Here is a 16,742-nt window from a genome sequence, read left to right as displayed (position 1 = left end):
TAGCAGGAGTGAAGCTGTAGAGGGTCGGCTCCTCTCCATGTGTGAACACTTAACTCTGAAGCACTCTACATCCTTAACTGCCTGACCTGCTGCTGTACTCACATCAGCCCTTAAGCAGGGCAGAAAAAAACAGGGCCAGACTTCTAGCTACCTTCTTTCCATGAGACAGCAAGGTAGAGTTTGCAAGAGCATTGCGCATGTAGAAAAATAAGAAAAGGCTTTCTAACTTGTTATGCAGATGGAGCCAGCATGTATGTACACTTATCACCACTTAGGAGCAGCTCCTGTGAGGCTGAAGGTCCTTGACTCGCTAGGAAAGGAAGAGCTATTACATTCCTACACTCCTATTAACTGAGTCTGGTCTGAAGTCCTCTGGAGAGAATAACTGGCCCTTTAAAAGGCTTGATGCCTGAACACTCTGGCTAAGCTCCATTGCTTTAGGGCCATTCAACCTCAGAAAGAAAAACACAGATTGCCCTCCTCTCCTCTCAGTCTCTTCCATTTGCTCTAACCTGTGGTTATGCTGTAGGTTCACTGCTGTTACTGGAGAGGACAAGCATTCTGATGAACCTCCAGTGAAGAATGGGAGGTATCCCCACCTGAAAGAAGACAAGTGGTGGCAGAAATCCAGAATCATTTAAACAGCCAGGCTCGCAAACAACCTGTGACCTTTTGGAACAGTCAGTGGCAAACATTTAGGACTCACTTTCCATGGTCAGTGTCTATATTTACAAAGAAGCAACTAGAAACTTATTCAGGAGTGATAAAAGGAAGGAGAAGAGAGTCTGTCTGGACCTTCATTACACCCAATGTCCATGCTTAAAAGTTATCAGAGGCCTGCCTTTGGGACGCAAATTGCCAAACGCTCGCCCTTTGTAAACTAAATTTCTGTGTTGAGATTCTGGGCCACATAAGAGGAGAACTCACTGCCCCACAGTCCGGCCCAGAGCCCCAGTTCCTGCACTGGGACTGGGTCTGGTGCATCACTTCTAGTCCTTCCTTCCATCACTGTTTTCCACAAAAAAATCATGTCAGCAGTATTGCAACTGACATCAAGCAGACATGTCAACATAAAATACTCCCTTGAAAGACCTGATCTTGCCTGCCTCAAAGGTAGGAGACATATACAGACAGTTTGATAAGTGCTGTTGTTACACATGCGTCTGTGGGCAAGTCAAACCACAAGCACCCTGCAAATACCAAAATGGATGCCTCTGTGCACTGCAAAGTACTCTCAGCCACTAGAACAGAGGGCAAAACCTGCCCCTGTGTCTCTAGTCCATATTTGCTTCATCTTTCCAGCTCCTTGATGCTTCCTTCTCACAGCTTTTCCTGCTTGCCTGTTGAAATGTCTGACTGCCCTGTTTGAGACCTTACTACCATTTCAGTTCAATGATCACTTCCACTACTTGCATTCCCCTGTTCTGGTAGCCTTGCTGGTAACAGTGGCCGGCCTTGATGCCCTTTAAATGCTTTCAGTTATTTCAGCCAGAGGAGTCTGAATGGGAAACATACAGTTAAAAAACTGCATAAGTCTGTTTCATGTAAAAATGAAACACCTGGGAGATGTTTTCTCATGAAGGTACACAACAGAGATAGGATCATAAAACTAAGCTAAGCCTAGAGCATCTCCCATTCTTTCCAAAGTGTAGGGTTTAAGTATGTCTCCCTCTCCAGGTCCTTAGTTCCCCACTGATTCACATGGTGGAAAAACTAGTTTGATTCCAGGCTTACCCTGGAGAAAAACAACCAGTTCCTCTCTTGAGGAAACCTAGAACCAGGTGAGAGATCAGTCTGCTTGAGCATCCCAGACCAGCAATATGGACCTGTAGTGAACTCAAGTGGACACCCATACTACCCCAGCCAGCAATATGTCTGGAAACACCCTTAAGGTAAGTAACACGTTCTGTGGTTGTGGCATGAAAAGACCATGAACGGGCTACAAAACAGCCCGTGTTATTTCAAGTGAAAACGGGCGGGGGTGAAACCAAAGGAAAATACAATGACAGAGAGAATGAGGGAGAAGGAAGGAAAGGAAGGAAGGGATGAAGGAGCTGTTTGGAACAGGATCGGGAAGAAACAGATCCCTGGAAATCAGCACTTCTGATACAGGACTGGGGGTAGATCTCGTAATTTTTTCTGCCACTGCACATCCTTCCCAGCTGTGGTTATCTCAGGCTGGGGCTATACAGGCAAAAGGTGAGTGTGTGTGCAATGGTGCAGCAGTTCTCACCTTGTCAAGCATAGTCAGATTAGACAGACTGCTACAGATCAATACTCCAGGCTGTTCCCTGTGCCTCCTGTGCCAGGGACCAATTTTTCTCCCCAGATGCTCTCTGACTGTACAGAGACACAAATTTGAGCTGGAAATATCTGTTGTTCTGGTGTTTACAAAGGAAAATATCAAACCAACAATGTGGGCGCACTTTTCTACTACCTTGTACAGGCTTAAAATAATTTTGTAAATAAAGTAAAAAAATATTTCTTACTACTTTCAAAGGGATACTTTCAAGGGGATAAAGACAGTGACAAAATGCCTTGTATTTTTCTGTGCTGAACATGTCAACTGTATTCCCACAACTATCCACATAGAAACAAAGTACAGGTCTGTACAAATTCAATAGCTCCTTCAGGAGGTTTATGCTGACATTCAGGTTGGGTATGGACGGGACTGGAGTCTATTTTAAAGGTAGAAAAATGATGATTTTAAAAGGCTGCAGGCAAAAAAATCCCCTCTTATAAAGATTACAGAAGGGTCACTTAGAGTCTGATAAACCCGAATGAAGAGCCAGAGGGATTTTTTTGTTGGACTTGGAAGTGCAGCAAGACTGAAGGTTTATGCCTTTGAAATAAAATGGTAAAAGGGAAGCACAATATTTTACTTTGGTAGTTCAGGAAATATTAGTCTTGTAAAACAGAGTAGCTATAGATTTCCTTAGTCCTCTAAACATCTCTTTTCACTTCCTTGATGCAGCCTTCCTAGAAGACACCATCACTTACCAGTAAAAATACGTATTAGATCTGGTTTTACAAAACATAGTATATCTAACATCTCATAATGTATAAAGAGTGCTAGCAGGCAGGGGAGTCAAGTTGCCACTCCGGTTAGAATATACACGTGTGATTTCTAGTCCCTGTTACTCTGCTCTACAACAGGCAGGTGAAAAATGTTGAATAAGCTAAGCAGCTTGTGGGAAAGAATGCACAGTCAGATACTGATCTGTATTTATTGCCATTACTGTAGCAGGCTGGTATTAGTGAGATGGGGTTGTCACTGTCTGAGAGTAAAATGTCTGTGGGAATGGAAGCCCATATCAGAATCACTGGGGACCTGCAGAAGTACAGAGAATCAGACAAGGCCAAGCCATAAAAAATCCGGTATGATAGAGAGTTTGTGAACAATTTCCTAATCAAGGGAAATGCAAGTGTGAAACAGTGATCACAAAGACCTTGATGCCCAAAGGTCTGCGCCATGGTCTTCTGCTTACCCAGATACATAATGCAGAAGGGATGGAGGAGGGGAGCTGCTTTCACTGCTCCAAGTAGGAGAATGGCAGTGGACCTGCTGTTTTGTCCCAAAGCAGAAAGGTTGAGAGCACTCACTCTGGAGATAGAGGAGCCTTCGTAACACAGGGTATCAGGAATGGACCACCTGTCTTTGATTGCAGTAGGCCTGGTCTCCAGAAAAGCCCATGAGTAAGACAGGTTCAAAACTCAGTAAACACCATTTGCAAGCTGAGTTGCTTATGATGGATGTAAATGTAAATAGTTTGTGTTCAGGATTGGAAACTTCATTCTTTTTCTAAGCTTTTTCTTAACAGAATAAATTTTGGCTAGAGAGGCCTTTGGTATGGCCATGTCAGAAAACAGACCTGGTATGAAACAACTCTGCAACCTCTCTAACAGGGACTGCAGAACATCATCACCCACTTCAGTTATGATCTGAGCTCTGAAGTTAGGGTAGGCTTTTCAAAGAAGTGTGGCAGCCTGAGAAACTGCAGCAGTTGGGGGGGGGGAATTTTGGAAAAGAGAAGTGGCAAAGCAAGAACTAAAAGCAGGGGACAGATGGCATGAAGCTGTGTCAATGGGGAAGTGGGAAGGTGCAGAAAGGGCATATTGCAAGTTTGCAGCCCAGTCAGGCTGAAGCAAATTGCTCTTTACCCCGGTGGGGGCTCAACATACAGAGAAAAGTTCTCATGGCCACTCAGGATTGCCTGAGAGAGAGCTCACTTCAAACAAATCCTATCAGGACCCAGGGTAATGAGAATACATGCTGTGACCATGTGCTTTGTGTGCAAAGAAATGAGCCTTGTGCTTCCTCCATGAAAGAATCCTCCCTGCTACTCTGTCTGTGCTGAAGAACAAGCCTCCTGCTCAGTTCCTGCCCTCCTGTGCAGGGCTGTGATGTGCAGACACCATTTCTGAAAGACTCCCTCTTACCCTTTGCCCATAATCCTTGAGGAAGCAGAACACCAGAGAAAGAGAGGGAGAGATAAGTGATCCTCGCTGCTTTAGGTCCTTGTGGGGGGAAAAATGGTATCATACATTTCCTCCCTTGTGACCCAGCTCAGGACCCTGAAAGTCTCTCAGAGCAAAACTATCTCACTGAGCAGTTCTTTCCCGTAAGCGTCTCCCTCAAACTCACTGAAGGGAACAAGAAACCCTAAATGTGTGCCTGCCTTCCCTCAGCCCCACTGCACATACAGAAGAAAACTCATGTGAAGAGCACCTCTTGGTGGTGTAAGAGGACATCAAAGCAGCAGCAACTGATCTGTATGTGCTCATTTTGGGGTTATGTGCCTCCTTCCTGCAGGTTCCTTCTTTTTTCTGCAGCATGTACAAATGAGATATTTTAATGAAGCAGGTGCCAGTGGTTCTCAGAGTGATTACTATATATGCTATTTGAATGTAATATACCATTTTTAATAATTTAAATATAATGGAAAGAAACACCCTAGCAGTTTTTATGTGGATCCCTATTGTCCCCCTACAGAGGCACCAGTGGAGGAAGGATTCCCAGCATAGACCTCTGACTGGACAAGAACTGATTCCATAGTGGTTGCAGGGAATCATCTTCCAAAAGTAATTTTCCCAGAAATGGGTTCTTGCCGGGACTTCCACAGCTCATTGTCGGCCATGCAGAATTTACAGTGTCTTTGACATGAGGCTCACCTGAGCAATCTCTCCTACCTGACCAATTTAACTGGTTTTCTTCTTCTCCAGTCCCTTCTACACTGCCAGTCCCATAAGCCCATGTGCTAGACAACAAGGACAAAAGCACACACTGGCATTCAGCAGGTCAGTGGTCCTTGTTTATCCCTGCCACCAGGTCCTGTTGGGCCACTGGTCAGTTTTCCATCCAGTCTGCCTTAGCCTGAATCCCATCCCTAGCACTGTCATATGACTTACTCTCTCCCAGGTAAGACTCAATGTATTCTCCAGCTCTCCCCAGCTCTTTTCCCCTCAGTCGCCATCCTTCTCACTCCAGGTGTTCACTCTCTTTTCTTCCCACCTGCTTCTCCCCAGACACATAAGATTTATTGAAAACCTTCAGAGCAAATATATGGGGAAAAGTGAACTGTTCCTTTGGAGAAGATGATTCCAACTGTAGTATTATGAGAAAGGGGTTAAGTTGCTGAGTGCCTGTTCCAGGCTGCCTGCCCAACCTAGAGTTCCTTGAATCTGCAGATACTCTATCAGCTCCAGCTCCCTGAGCCCTCACTTGTCACCCAGATGTCTCCCACAGAGACCTCTCAATGTGTCTGAGTGCCCAGGGAGTTATAATGGTTGTTCTCCATCCACCAGTAGCATTCTCTAGAACCAGATACACCTGCCTTCTCTTCTGAGTCCCCGTCTCCTGGCCCATTACATTCTGTGTCTGCTTGTCCTTTCCAGCTTCCCTCTGTAACAGCCTTTGTCCCTCTCCCTTATATCCTTCTCTGACCTGTATTCCCGTGGCCTGTTCCTGCTCTCACTTGCAAAAGTGTCATTGGGTTTCCTTCCTCCCCTTTCCCTACCCCCCACAGAGGGAACACCTAGTACAGTTGGTCACTTTGTGCTTCTGAAATAGCTGTAAGACTTGGAAACATTCCATGGTTGAAGATTTCTGGGTTGTGGCCAGTGCTGAGTGACAGATGGGAGAGCTCTCCTCCAGAGCAGGTCAGTCACAATAGCCTCCCATGGCTGCAGCAGCGCAAAGTCCATCAACCTTTGGAGAAATGCTTTTATTCAGAGATCCTTCCTTCAGGAATATCCCAGCTGCAAACTCACTGTTCTTGGTCTTCCTGGCCTCCCAACTAAGCCTGGAAATTCTAATTAATTCTGTGCCACCATACCCTATCTTCTATAAAATGCATCTCCTGCCCATCCACTCCTCAGTTCAGGCTGGAGCACACAGATATTCATACATACATGCTTTTCCAGGCTTAATGTTGCATGGAGGAGAAGGAAGGAAGAGGAGGCAGACCCTTATTTTGATAAGGGAAAGGAAGGGGTAGAGCTTCCTGGGATCATTATGCTCTTTGTCTCTTCTTTCTTAGCGTGCTTGCTTCCCTTGATGATTAGCTCTACAAATCTTTTATCTTCTGAGGACAATGAGGACTGCCTCAGAGAGTTGGGGTTGTTCAGCCTGAAGAAGAGAAAGATCTGGGGAGACCTTATTGCAGCCTTTCAAATACACTAAGGGGACCTATAAGAAAGACAAGTACAGGCTTTTTGGTAGGGCCTGTAGTGACAGGACAATAGGTTATAGTTTTAAACTAAAAGAGGGTAGATTCAGACTAGATATAAGAAAGAAGTTTTTTTATGTTGAGAGTGGTTAGACACTGGAACAAGTTGCCCAGAGAAGTGGTGGATGCCCCATCCCTGGAAACATTCAAGGTCAGGTTGGACAGGACTCTGAGCAACCTGATCTAGTTGAAGGTGTCCCTGCTCATTGCAGGGGGTTGGATTAGATGGCCTTTAATGGTCCCTTCCAACCCAAACTATTCTGTGACAAGAAAGGAGGGGTCTGGCAGAAGTTTCCACTGGCTGCTTTTGCACAGGAGTAGAGGAAAGGTTGGACAGGAGAGACTGGTTTGCAGGGGCTTCTCTCATCCACCGGTATTGGCTCTCACGGTACTGTCAGGGGAGAGAAAACAGTTAATTGCATCCCTTGATGCATTTGCTCACCTTCATGGTGAACACACAGGTTCACACAACGCTTCTTTGTACTAGAAGTCTGGGCAGGTGAGAAAGTGAGGGAGTACCTTTTCCCCACAGGAGAGGAGGGATAGAGCAGCCAGCCATATGGTGGCAGTTGCTTCCTAGGGGATGCATAAATTCCCTGTTCAGCCGTCACAGAGGAATTGTTCCTTGTGATGTTTCGCCCTTGATGCTTAGGGGCCCTGGGAAAACCTGAAAAACCTTCATTAGCCCTCATCACCCCACTACTCCCACTTCAGATGCCCTTCCCTGCTTATATCTCCTCCAAAGTTTGGATAATAAAGGAGGGAAGAGAAAAATCCACCTGTCTGCTTTCTCACCCCACTTCTAACCCTTGTTCAGCTACCCTGGAAAAGCAGTTTGGTGCCCTCAGCCGTTCACTGCAATGAGATGGGAAGAGGTTGTGTGTGAGAACAAAAATTATTACAGTAGTCATCATCCCAGCCATGAAGCCACGCCTGCTCCGCCTTCAGCTAACGGCCTCTGCCACAGAGCTGCGTTGCGGTGAGAGGGGAGGAGGGCCCAGAGGGTGATTGTCGAGTAAAGTTCCCTCTTCCACTTCCTCCCTCCTTGCAACCTGCTATTCACTGCAGCACAAGGGCTGATACCCACATTTGCCCATCTCTCCCTGCTGTTTGCCTCGGCCTGACTTTCCTTTGCCCCGGGCACTGTCCTCCACTACGGGTCCAGAGCCATGCAAGCCATCAAGTGTGTCGTGGTAGGAGACGGGTAGGTACCCTGCGGGTTTGCTGTGGTTGCGGGGAGGGGACAAGGGGCATGAGAAAAAGGTGTCTGCCTCATGAAACTTCCCCAACTTTGCTTCTGACCTCCTGCAGGCTTGCTACTACTTGCTTGCCCCTCCCTCCCCAGGGCAAGGGACGTTCCTCTGGGGAGAGTATGGAAGAGGGCATTTTGAAGGCCATCCTTGTCCCATGCACAGGAGGTGATGGTGTTCCTGCCAGATTGAACCTTGTAGGCAGGGGTCAGATTTAAAACCTGAGAGGTGCAAGTGCTGTCCTGCAGGTGAATGGCTCCTTCCTTGAAAGCCATCTGCTCACTGGGAATGACTGGGAGAGGGAATGGCACTATGGTCCTGATGAGATGTCCACCAGGATCTATGTGTTCAGCTTTTCTCAGTGCATAATCTCTCTATTGAGGTATAGTGGAGATTGTTGGCAAGGAGTTTCTGTGGGCATGAGGAGGAGGAGCCCTTTCCACTGAGATAGGCACAAGTACAGGCCACTTTGGGGGTGGGAGGTAACAAAACCTTGCCTTCACATCCTGGAAATGGCCTGATCCAAGCCATCAACAAGTGAAACAGTCATCACCGCTTGGGGCAGGAGGGATGGAGTGGACAGGGCCTCTTCTTGCCCTGTGGGATGAATAGACGTAACGATTGGAGAGAGGAAAGTCCACGTTCGGGATGGAGTAGCTTAATTCATTTCCCATCTGGAAGCTGGCCAGGCTGTTAACTGGGGCAGCTATAAGGTAGAAAATGAAGAGACATTTGCAGCAGTCCTGCTCCCCACAGTCACTTCCTCCTTCAAAACTCGCCTGGGGAAGAAGTCATCTGCAAACATAACAGTACATGTCAGACATGTTCTCAGGGGCTTGAGTAAGGGAATGGGGAGAAGGGACAAGGAAAGAGCCCCAAATTAAAAAACTTTACCTCTAAGAAAAGTCCCTGAAGGCTTCAAACTAGAGCTGGATGAACAACTCCACTGGGCATTTCTCTGTTGCCCTGTTACCCACCCCCCTAGTTTGCCCCTCACACATTGCACCAAATCTGTAGCCTTCCCTAAAGGCGGTATTCCCCTCATATCATGGCTAACCTCACAACATGTCCTGCTCTCAACCCCTCTGACCTCAGTTCCTCTTAAATGTCTTCTGTCCCATCGTTTTGCTTCTCTGTACACCTCTCATCATCTTGCAACACAGCAGTCCAGTCATCCCCCCATTGCTCTGAGCTCTTGGTTCACCACCCCTCACCTCCCCCCCAGCCATACCAGCCATTGTTCCCTCTTGCCTCAACCCTACCAACCACATTACTCAGCTAAACCTGCATGTTGCCCCATAGCTGTTGTGCCCCCATTGACCCCTCCATTGCACATCGCTGTCCTCTTAACACTCCCTGAGTTCAGTCACAGGAACCTGCAGGTGTCACTAACCTCGGCTCTGTTTTAACCTTCAATCCTTCACTGACTCTTTGTGCTCCTCTCTGTTCAACCACACCAATTCAGAAGCTCCCCCTCTTCCATGACTGACCCACTCACAAGCCCATAGATCTCCTGAAATATCACCTGTAGAGTTTCAACAAGCATCCTTGGCCCTCCCTCAATATCTCTATGATAACAGGGAAGCAATGAAGCTGGGGAAAACGCAGGGACTGAGAGAGGAGGATCAAAGAAATTGGAGTGGCAGGAGGAAGAAACAAATGTCAGAGCACACCAAAGAGCTCAGCTGCTCCTCAGCTGCCCCACAGTCCAGTGACTGAGACAGGTGCCTTGTGACCATAGTGAAGATACCAGCCGTGCCTGTCAAGGGCACACAAAAAGACAGGGCTGCAGCTCTGTGACAGGGACTTTGCAGGTACAGCTGAGATGGTTTCAGCATCCCCAGCAGCAGAATTCCAGCCTTTGCCCCGGGAAAGACATCTCCCACATCCTGTGGCTGTGCTAGCAGAGGCAGGTTGCTCTCATTACCTCCACCTCAAGTGTTCTGTAGCTGAAACATGGCAGGGCTTTCCCAGGCCACACAAACTTGAGAAATAGGATCCCAGCAGGAGAAGGATTTTCTTTCCTGCACCTGTCCTGGCTGCTTTTTTTTCTACCAATTTCTTTTTACTTATTCTTTCACTCACCACAGTCTTCGCCTTGCTCATGACGACTCCTCCTCCACTTCATAGCCTTATTCCTCCTTATCCCACCAATACTCTCACTCGGTCTGGATTGTGCTGCTACCCTGGCTTATTCGCGCTCCACCCTGCTGCAGCATGGGTGTGTAGGTGGCTAAGGAGAGAGGAAGCACCAGCTTTTAGCTCAGAAACATCAGCAGCAGCCTCTGTCAGCCATGGGGTACAGGCACCTTGCTGGCTGCTTACAGCTGTCTGCGTGGGTGATGCTGCAGCTTACTGTAGCTGGGAAAGACTGAGACATGCCATGGCTAAGTCAGGAAAAGTTGCTACCAGTTCCTGGCCACAAGACCTTCAAAAGCAGGCAGGAGTGCCTGTATCTGAGTGCTGAGGCTGGCTCTGCAGCTTTGTCATGGCACTGAATCAGTGCACCAGCCCTGGTTGTGAGTATACAGCACTGTGCATGCTCTGGAAAATGTGAGGCTCTCACCTCCATCTCAGAGTGGATGTGTTTTAGCTGAGTGATCTCTGTAGTAGACCGTAAAAACAAGCCTTCGTGCTCGAAGACAACAAACATTTCTGGGTGACATCCTGTCTTTCTTCCTGCTGGTTGTCTAACCTATGGTTACGCGCTGTCTGGTCCTGTGAATGTGTTGCTGCTTCCAGGGTCGCCTGACAGGACTAGTTTAGAAGTGTGGAAGGATTGCCCCATCTCCATCTCACCCTAGCAAGACTGCCTGCACTGTAACAATTTCCTGCTATTTTTTCTTTCTCTTCCAGAGCTGTGGGAAAAACTTGTCTCCTTATCAGCTACACCACTAATGCATTCCCAGGAGAATACATCCCCACTGTGTGAGTAACTCATAAACAGGGCCTGGAGTGGGTGGGAGGCATGGCAAGCAGGATGCAAAGGAGTGCAGTAACCCTTTGTTGCGTGCTCCATTGATCACTGTCTCCATGCCAAGCAGAGGAAGGTCTGACAAACCAGCAAGGGGGCTTTACACTTTGGATCTGTTACCTTTCACCAGAAGCATGAGTGACCTCATAAAACGCTGGTATAAATGGAATATTTGGGAGACTCAAGCCAACTCAAGGTCTATCTGCTTGCTAAGTTTACAAGTAGTAGATGGGATCCTGCTAGGCAAAACAAACAGGCACTAGGCTACAGGAATTGGGCTGGATCCAAGAGAATGCAGTTAGATGGACAAGGGTCCCCACTTCCTTCCTTGTACAAGGCACTTGCTGTCATTAGAGCAGTCATTGATTTGGTTGGAAAAGACCTCTAAGATCACTAAGTCCAGCCATTAGCCTAGCACTGCCAAGGCCACTACTAAATCATGTCCCTTACAATGTCAGCATACACCATGAACACATTCACAAGGCCTTTGTGCTGGTTCCTTCCTATCACTGGTTTCCCTTGCCTTAGTCTGAAAAAAAACACCAAAGGGACCAGGAAATAAAAATTTCTAAGAACATCTCTATTGTTTTAATGTCCTTTTTTTCCCATTAAGTCTTTAGTCCCTAGTGTGCAATCCTGACAGCTGTTCTCAAATATTTCAAGCTGAGACGTCAAAGAGTAAGGGGACACACTGTCCTCAATTCCAGCAGGGCTGTTCAGGAGTGCAGGGCTCTGGGGGAGCTACAGAGACACGAGTTCTTCACTTTTAAACTAGGTTTAAAACTAGGTTTTAAAGCATAAAAAAAAGAGAATAAAAAAAAAGATAGGGGCTTGGTGCAAGGGTAGACATAGTTGTGGGAAGGATATCGGGGAAAGAAAGGGAAATGAAAGGGTTTGTGGATCTGCATGTAAGGTATCAAAGGTGGAGCTGCAGCCAAGGACCTGTCCAGGACAGCTGAATGATAGGGAGGAGGTTGATGCTGAGTGGGAAATCCATAAGAGGGAGGCTCACAGCATCACTCAGGTGAGCTGAGAAGAGGAATCTCTACCCTTTGCTCCTGAATGTATCTAGTGAACCCCACCTACACTACTGGAAGGGCTCCCTCTTCTCCTGTTTCATGGCCTACGTCTCTGAATTTCAGGTTTGATAACTATTCTGCCAACGTGATGGTTGACAGCAAGCCTGTAAATCTGGGACTATGGGATACTGCTGGACAAGAAGACTATGACAGGCTGAGGCCACTTTCTTACCCGCAGACGGTGGGTCACACTCCATGCCCCTCCTGCCTTCCTCCCTCAGATACACCTCCATTCCTCACTGCAAAAAACAACACGTCCCATGAAACAGTGACAGGACTGTTACTATCTCTGCATTTTTCTGAGAATATCTCTACTGATATACAAGTGCCTTGAAACCCAAAAGTTAAAAGACAGCTAAGGATATTTTGGAGCCTTATCTAAACTTCCATTACTGGTATAACTGAGCCAGAAAAGTGAGACATTCAAAGACACTTTTGAAGCCAGCTGACACTGACTTCAGTGTGGGGCAGATGCCTTACACAGGCCTGGTAAAAAAAATCTCCTTTTGTAAAGTTAGAGTGGCTTGAGGAATTTAGGGGCTGAGGCAGGATCTTCTCACATTTTTGTGAACCCACTATTCTGGATTCTGCCTTTTAAAAGATATCTGATGTGTGGACACCTGTTTGATCTGCTAATGCCTGGAGCAGAACAAATGGATGCCTCAGATACTGTGTTCACCATTTTTTCATCACACTGACAGAGTGATGTCAGGGTTTAAAGATCATCTTCCCTAGAGAATATTGTTTCAAGTAGTCAGTTAGCAAGCTCAGAAAGACCCTGCTGCATCAGGTGCTGGTCTGAAGGTTGCCACTGCAATCGAAAAGGCCACTATTTGTTTGGGCTAGGTTCAGTCACCTAAAAATCAGAAACCAGGTATAAGCTGTTTGCTTAAGCTGCTTTCTGCAGTCAGTACAAGCAGGCATAGTTAACAACATGCTCGTACCCGCTCTAGGATGCATCTCAAGGGAAGGTGGGGGAATGGTTCTCCTAGGTTGTTGTCTCTTATGGTTCTAGAAATATGGAAATGGATAGATGGGTCTGACACCACTGTTCCAGCTAGGTGAAGCTGAAATAATTATTACCTTGATGAGCTGGTTTTGTTTGGTTTGGTTATAATGGAAGTCTAAACTCTGCCATGTATCTCTTACCTGGAGAACTGAAACTCCACCTCATCTGAGTCCTGCATGTGCACTTTTTGGATTGAGCCTAGCTCTGTCTCAACTGTAGGCAAAATATTATTTTGGCCTGAAAGCTCTCTCGTGTTCTGTGAGAAATGAGCAGGACGCTGTCAGGCCATTTCCCATGAGGATGAGTGTGCCAACCACAAAAACCCCATCCTCATAGCTGACCATTTGACTCTTCTGATAGTGGTGGCTATGGTTACCATGAGTCATGGGAGCAAACATCCTTCTCTCCTCCAGCAGCAAGAAGCAGCAGTCAGGACTAGGACTGTGTTACATTGTGAGAGACAGCTTCCCCTGGCATGACCCTCTGCTGCAGAGGGAGTGTGCTTCCCACACAGATCTTCTCTTCCCTCCCTGACTCCTCATGCCATCCCATGCTCTCATCCTAACTGCACCATGGTTGTATGCCTACAGGATGTCTTCCTGATCTGTTTCTCCCTTGTCAGCCCGGCATCTTATGAAAACGTCCGTGCTAAGGTGAGACAGAGTATCCTGGTCCATCAGGGGGCAAGGGGGATGAGGTTGGTGGTGGTCTTGCAAAGACAGTGACTGTGGGAAGAGACTACCAATAGGACGTCTAGGTTTAAAGTGGTCATATCTTTTTTCTGTGGGTCAGAAGGAACTAAAATATCGGCCTCCTTCAGATGCCTTTTCTGGTTCACCTCAAAGAAGGTGGCCAATCCTACTAATGGGCTAGTATTCATCTTGCTGGGCTGTTTTGCTGTCAGACCACAGACTTATATTCTGATGGCATCTTTCAGCCAAGACTGTCAAAACACAGACATGCAGGATCAGTCCATAGGGTATGAGAAGCAGGTACCCACAGCCTTTAGATGAGAAGTAAGGGAGTAAGGGAGAGACTAATGAAGAGAAGAACAGCAGTATCTCCTTCCTACCACTTTCAGGTTCCTCCTGGATGGAAGGGTGAAGGGTAGAGAGCAGATTTTGCTTTTGCTTAACAAAATTTGAGCTCCATGTCAGGTTTTGCCTGAGGATTCAGCAATAGGGAGTGGCCTGGACCAGGTTTTAAGGTCCAACAATATACGTGAGGAAGGACAGGCTGTTAGCTGTCTTGCTGACATTTTTTCTGGAGTGCCTCTTTGTTTCCCTTGTGCATGCCCATATGTATGACCTCTTCTCACATCTTTGCTATTTTGCTCCACTGATAGTGGTTCCCCGAGGTGCGGCACCACTGCCCTAGCACTCCCATCATCCTTGTGGGCACAAAGCTGGATCTTCGTGATGACAAGGACACCATTGAGAAGCTGAAGGAGAAGAAGCTATCCCCCATTACATATCCTCAGGGCCTTGCTCTGGCCAAGGAAATTGGTACGTGTTTGGGGAAACATCTTGAACCTACTGAAAGGAGAGAGACAGAAGATAAGGGCTTCCCCTCAACCTACTAAGGCTTTTGTAGAGGTATCTCACAGTGGAATCTCTGAGAGACACCAGGAGACACATCAAAGGTCATGGGACAAAATGTATTTTGGGAGAATCAGGAAGGACATCTGCTTATTGAGGAAGACTCAATCTGGCAATGTTCTCTCTGGTCACCATCCTCCACATACACACACAAATACACGCTTTTACATTCCCCTCCCCTTTTACTCTGCTACTTCTATCTGGGACAATATTTTTCTGTGAAAGCCACAGCTGCCTTGTGGGCAGAGGCCTCTCCTCTACATCCGGAAAGAGGTAGAAGAGTGAAGTTTTTAGCATCTCAGGAAGAGTTGCAACTGCAACTTCCACTCTCTGCTTCTGTTCTTCTGGGGCTTATACATGCAGCCCCAGGTATGAGCTACCATTCAGCTCAGGGGCATCAGCTCCCCTCTATACCTCAGAATATGCATAAATGCCTGCTCCTCTCTTCTCAGAGGTGGCACACAGAGGTAGGAGAGAGGGTAGGAAACAGTTTAAGAGAGAAGTTTTCAATCAGGAGTTCAGCAGAGGGGATGTCTGGCCAGGATAACATAGCCAGACAATGGCTCTGCTCTGGCTACAAAGGTGGAGAATAGGGAAACCTTGGTCTTGTACAGCTGGCAAGCTTTGCCCTAAAGAAAAGACTGTGAGTGAGCGAAGTGTGTCCTGACAATGAGTAATGTCCTTGATCACTTGACATATATTTATTCAATTCGGGCAAGAGGCGGGTGCCTTGCTTTCTAGCACAAGCAACAGAAACCTGGGTACCCCACTGCCTACCCCAGCTCCCTTCCTCCCCATTACAACACCCGGCTTCCTCCCAACAGACTCTGTGAAATACCTCGAGTGCTCGGCTTTGACGCAGCGCGGCCTCAAGACGGTGTTCGATGAGGCCATCCGAGCAGTCCTCTGTCCACAGCCCACCCGGACAAAGAAACGTGCATGCAGCCTCCTCTAAGCAAGTAAGTCTGACAGGGATTCCAGGGAGTGACACCAGTGACACTTTCCTGTTCCTGGACCTAGATGGTCAGGGCTACTGGGTTCCTGTGACCTGCTGAGCCTGGTGGAATGGGTCATCCTCAAAGAGAGAGAGGGAGACAGCAGTCCTGCTTGGGGAAAGGACAGGACATAGGATGATGGACCCCAGAACAACTTCCCCCTCCTTTCTGTTTGACTATGGGCAAGTTTGCTCCTATCTCCTGGTGCAGGGCTGCCTAGGATTTTCCACATTTGTCCTCACAGACAAGAACTGTCTGTCCTTCTGCCACAGAGGGAACTACATCCAGGCTGCCCTGGCCATGACCTCCTCTGAGAGCTATGAAGCTGTAGCCTTTGTCTAGAGGAATGGAAAAAAAAAAAAGAAAAATAATAAAAAAAAAGAAAAATCTGTTCCGTATTCATGGCAGCTGCCCAATGGCCCTTCCTCTTAAGCCCTGCTCACCTCAAGGGGGTTTTTGTGTTGCCATTCATTGGCAGGCAGCAGCTTTTCCTCCAGAACTCCTTTACTCCTCATATTGTCCCTAATTGCCCTTCCACTTCAGCTCAAGTCAACAGAGGGAGGAGAGAGGCTTCAGCATGAGAGGCAAAGCTGGCCAAACTTGGTGGGAGAGAAGAGTGGGAGCTTCCTAATTGGGACCCCGCCCCTTCATACTCCCGTCATCACCAGGGCAGAGGGAGGGAGGGCAGGAAAATAGTTGAGCTGGTATTAGGACATCTGTTGTGTTTTTGGCTATAGATCCTGGCCCCATCCTGACCTCAGGTGCTGCCCAGCACACAGGAGAGTGACGGCTCCAGCTTCCCAGAGCTCAGCACCTTGTGGCGGTCATTGTGCTTTTTTTACTTCTGCCAGCTTGAAAGACTGTTGTGGGTCTGTAGCACTGGTGTGTTAGTTTGCACAACTTCCCCACACTCGCCTCACCCCACCTGCTCCTGCCCTTCTTCCTGGGCCCCTGAGGTTACAGCATAGTGAATAAGACCCAATAAACAGACCATATTCTTGCCATGTCTGCGAAGTGTTGCACCACGGGGGGACACAGCCCTGAAGCAGTGAGCAATGGGACAGCTGGGTGGAGGCACCTACCAGCTGTGCCCCTCCTTCAGCAACAAC

General features: G+C 47.5%; 1 protein-coding gene across 2 annotated transcripts in view; it reads left to right on the top strand.

The window, feature by feature from the left end:
* RAC2 (Rac family small GTPase 2) overlaps positions 1–16,637 on the top strand; it is a 121,988-nt gene extending 105,351 nt beyond the window's left edge. The window contains exons 1-7 of one of the 2 annotated variants that reach the window (XM_064655029.1): positions 7,720–7,932; positions 10,835–10,906; positions 12,095–12,212; positions 13,631–13,693; positions 14,386–14,545; positions 15,463–15,597; positions 16,371–16,637. In XM_064655029.1, the coding sequence (XP_064511099.1) occupies positions 7,898–7,932; positions 10,835–10,906; positions 12,095–12,212; positions 13,631–13,693; positions 14,386–14,545; positions 15,463–15,593 (579 nt within the window). In that variant the 5' untranslated portion in view covers positions 7,720–7,897 and the 3' untranslated portion in view covers positions 15,594–15,597; positions 16,371–16,637. Of the gene's footprint in view, positions 1–7,719; positions 7,933–10,834; positions 10,907–12,094; positions 12,213–13,630; positions 13,694–14,385; positions 14,546–15,462; positions 15,598–16,370 lie in introns of those variants that run through there. The other variant, XM_064655030.1, reaches the window with a different exon arrangement.
* Positions 16,638–16,742: the final 105 nt, after the last annotated feature.

The sequence above is a fragment of the Pseudopipra pipra genome, chromosome 5, assembly GCF_036250125.1.
Source record: "Pseudopipra pipra isolate bDixPip1 chromosome 5, bDixPip1.hap1, whole genome shotgun sequence".
In the NCBI taxonomy this organism is placed as follows: Eukaryota; Metazoa; Chordata; class Aves; order Passeriformes; family Pipridae; genus Pseudopipra; species Pseudopipra pipra.
This window is presented reverse-complemented; position numbering and strand designations above follow the sequence as displayed.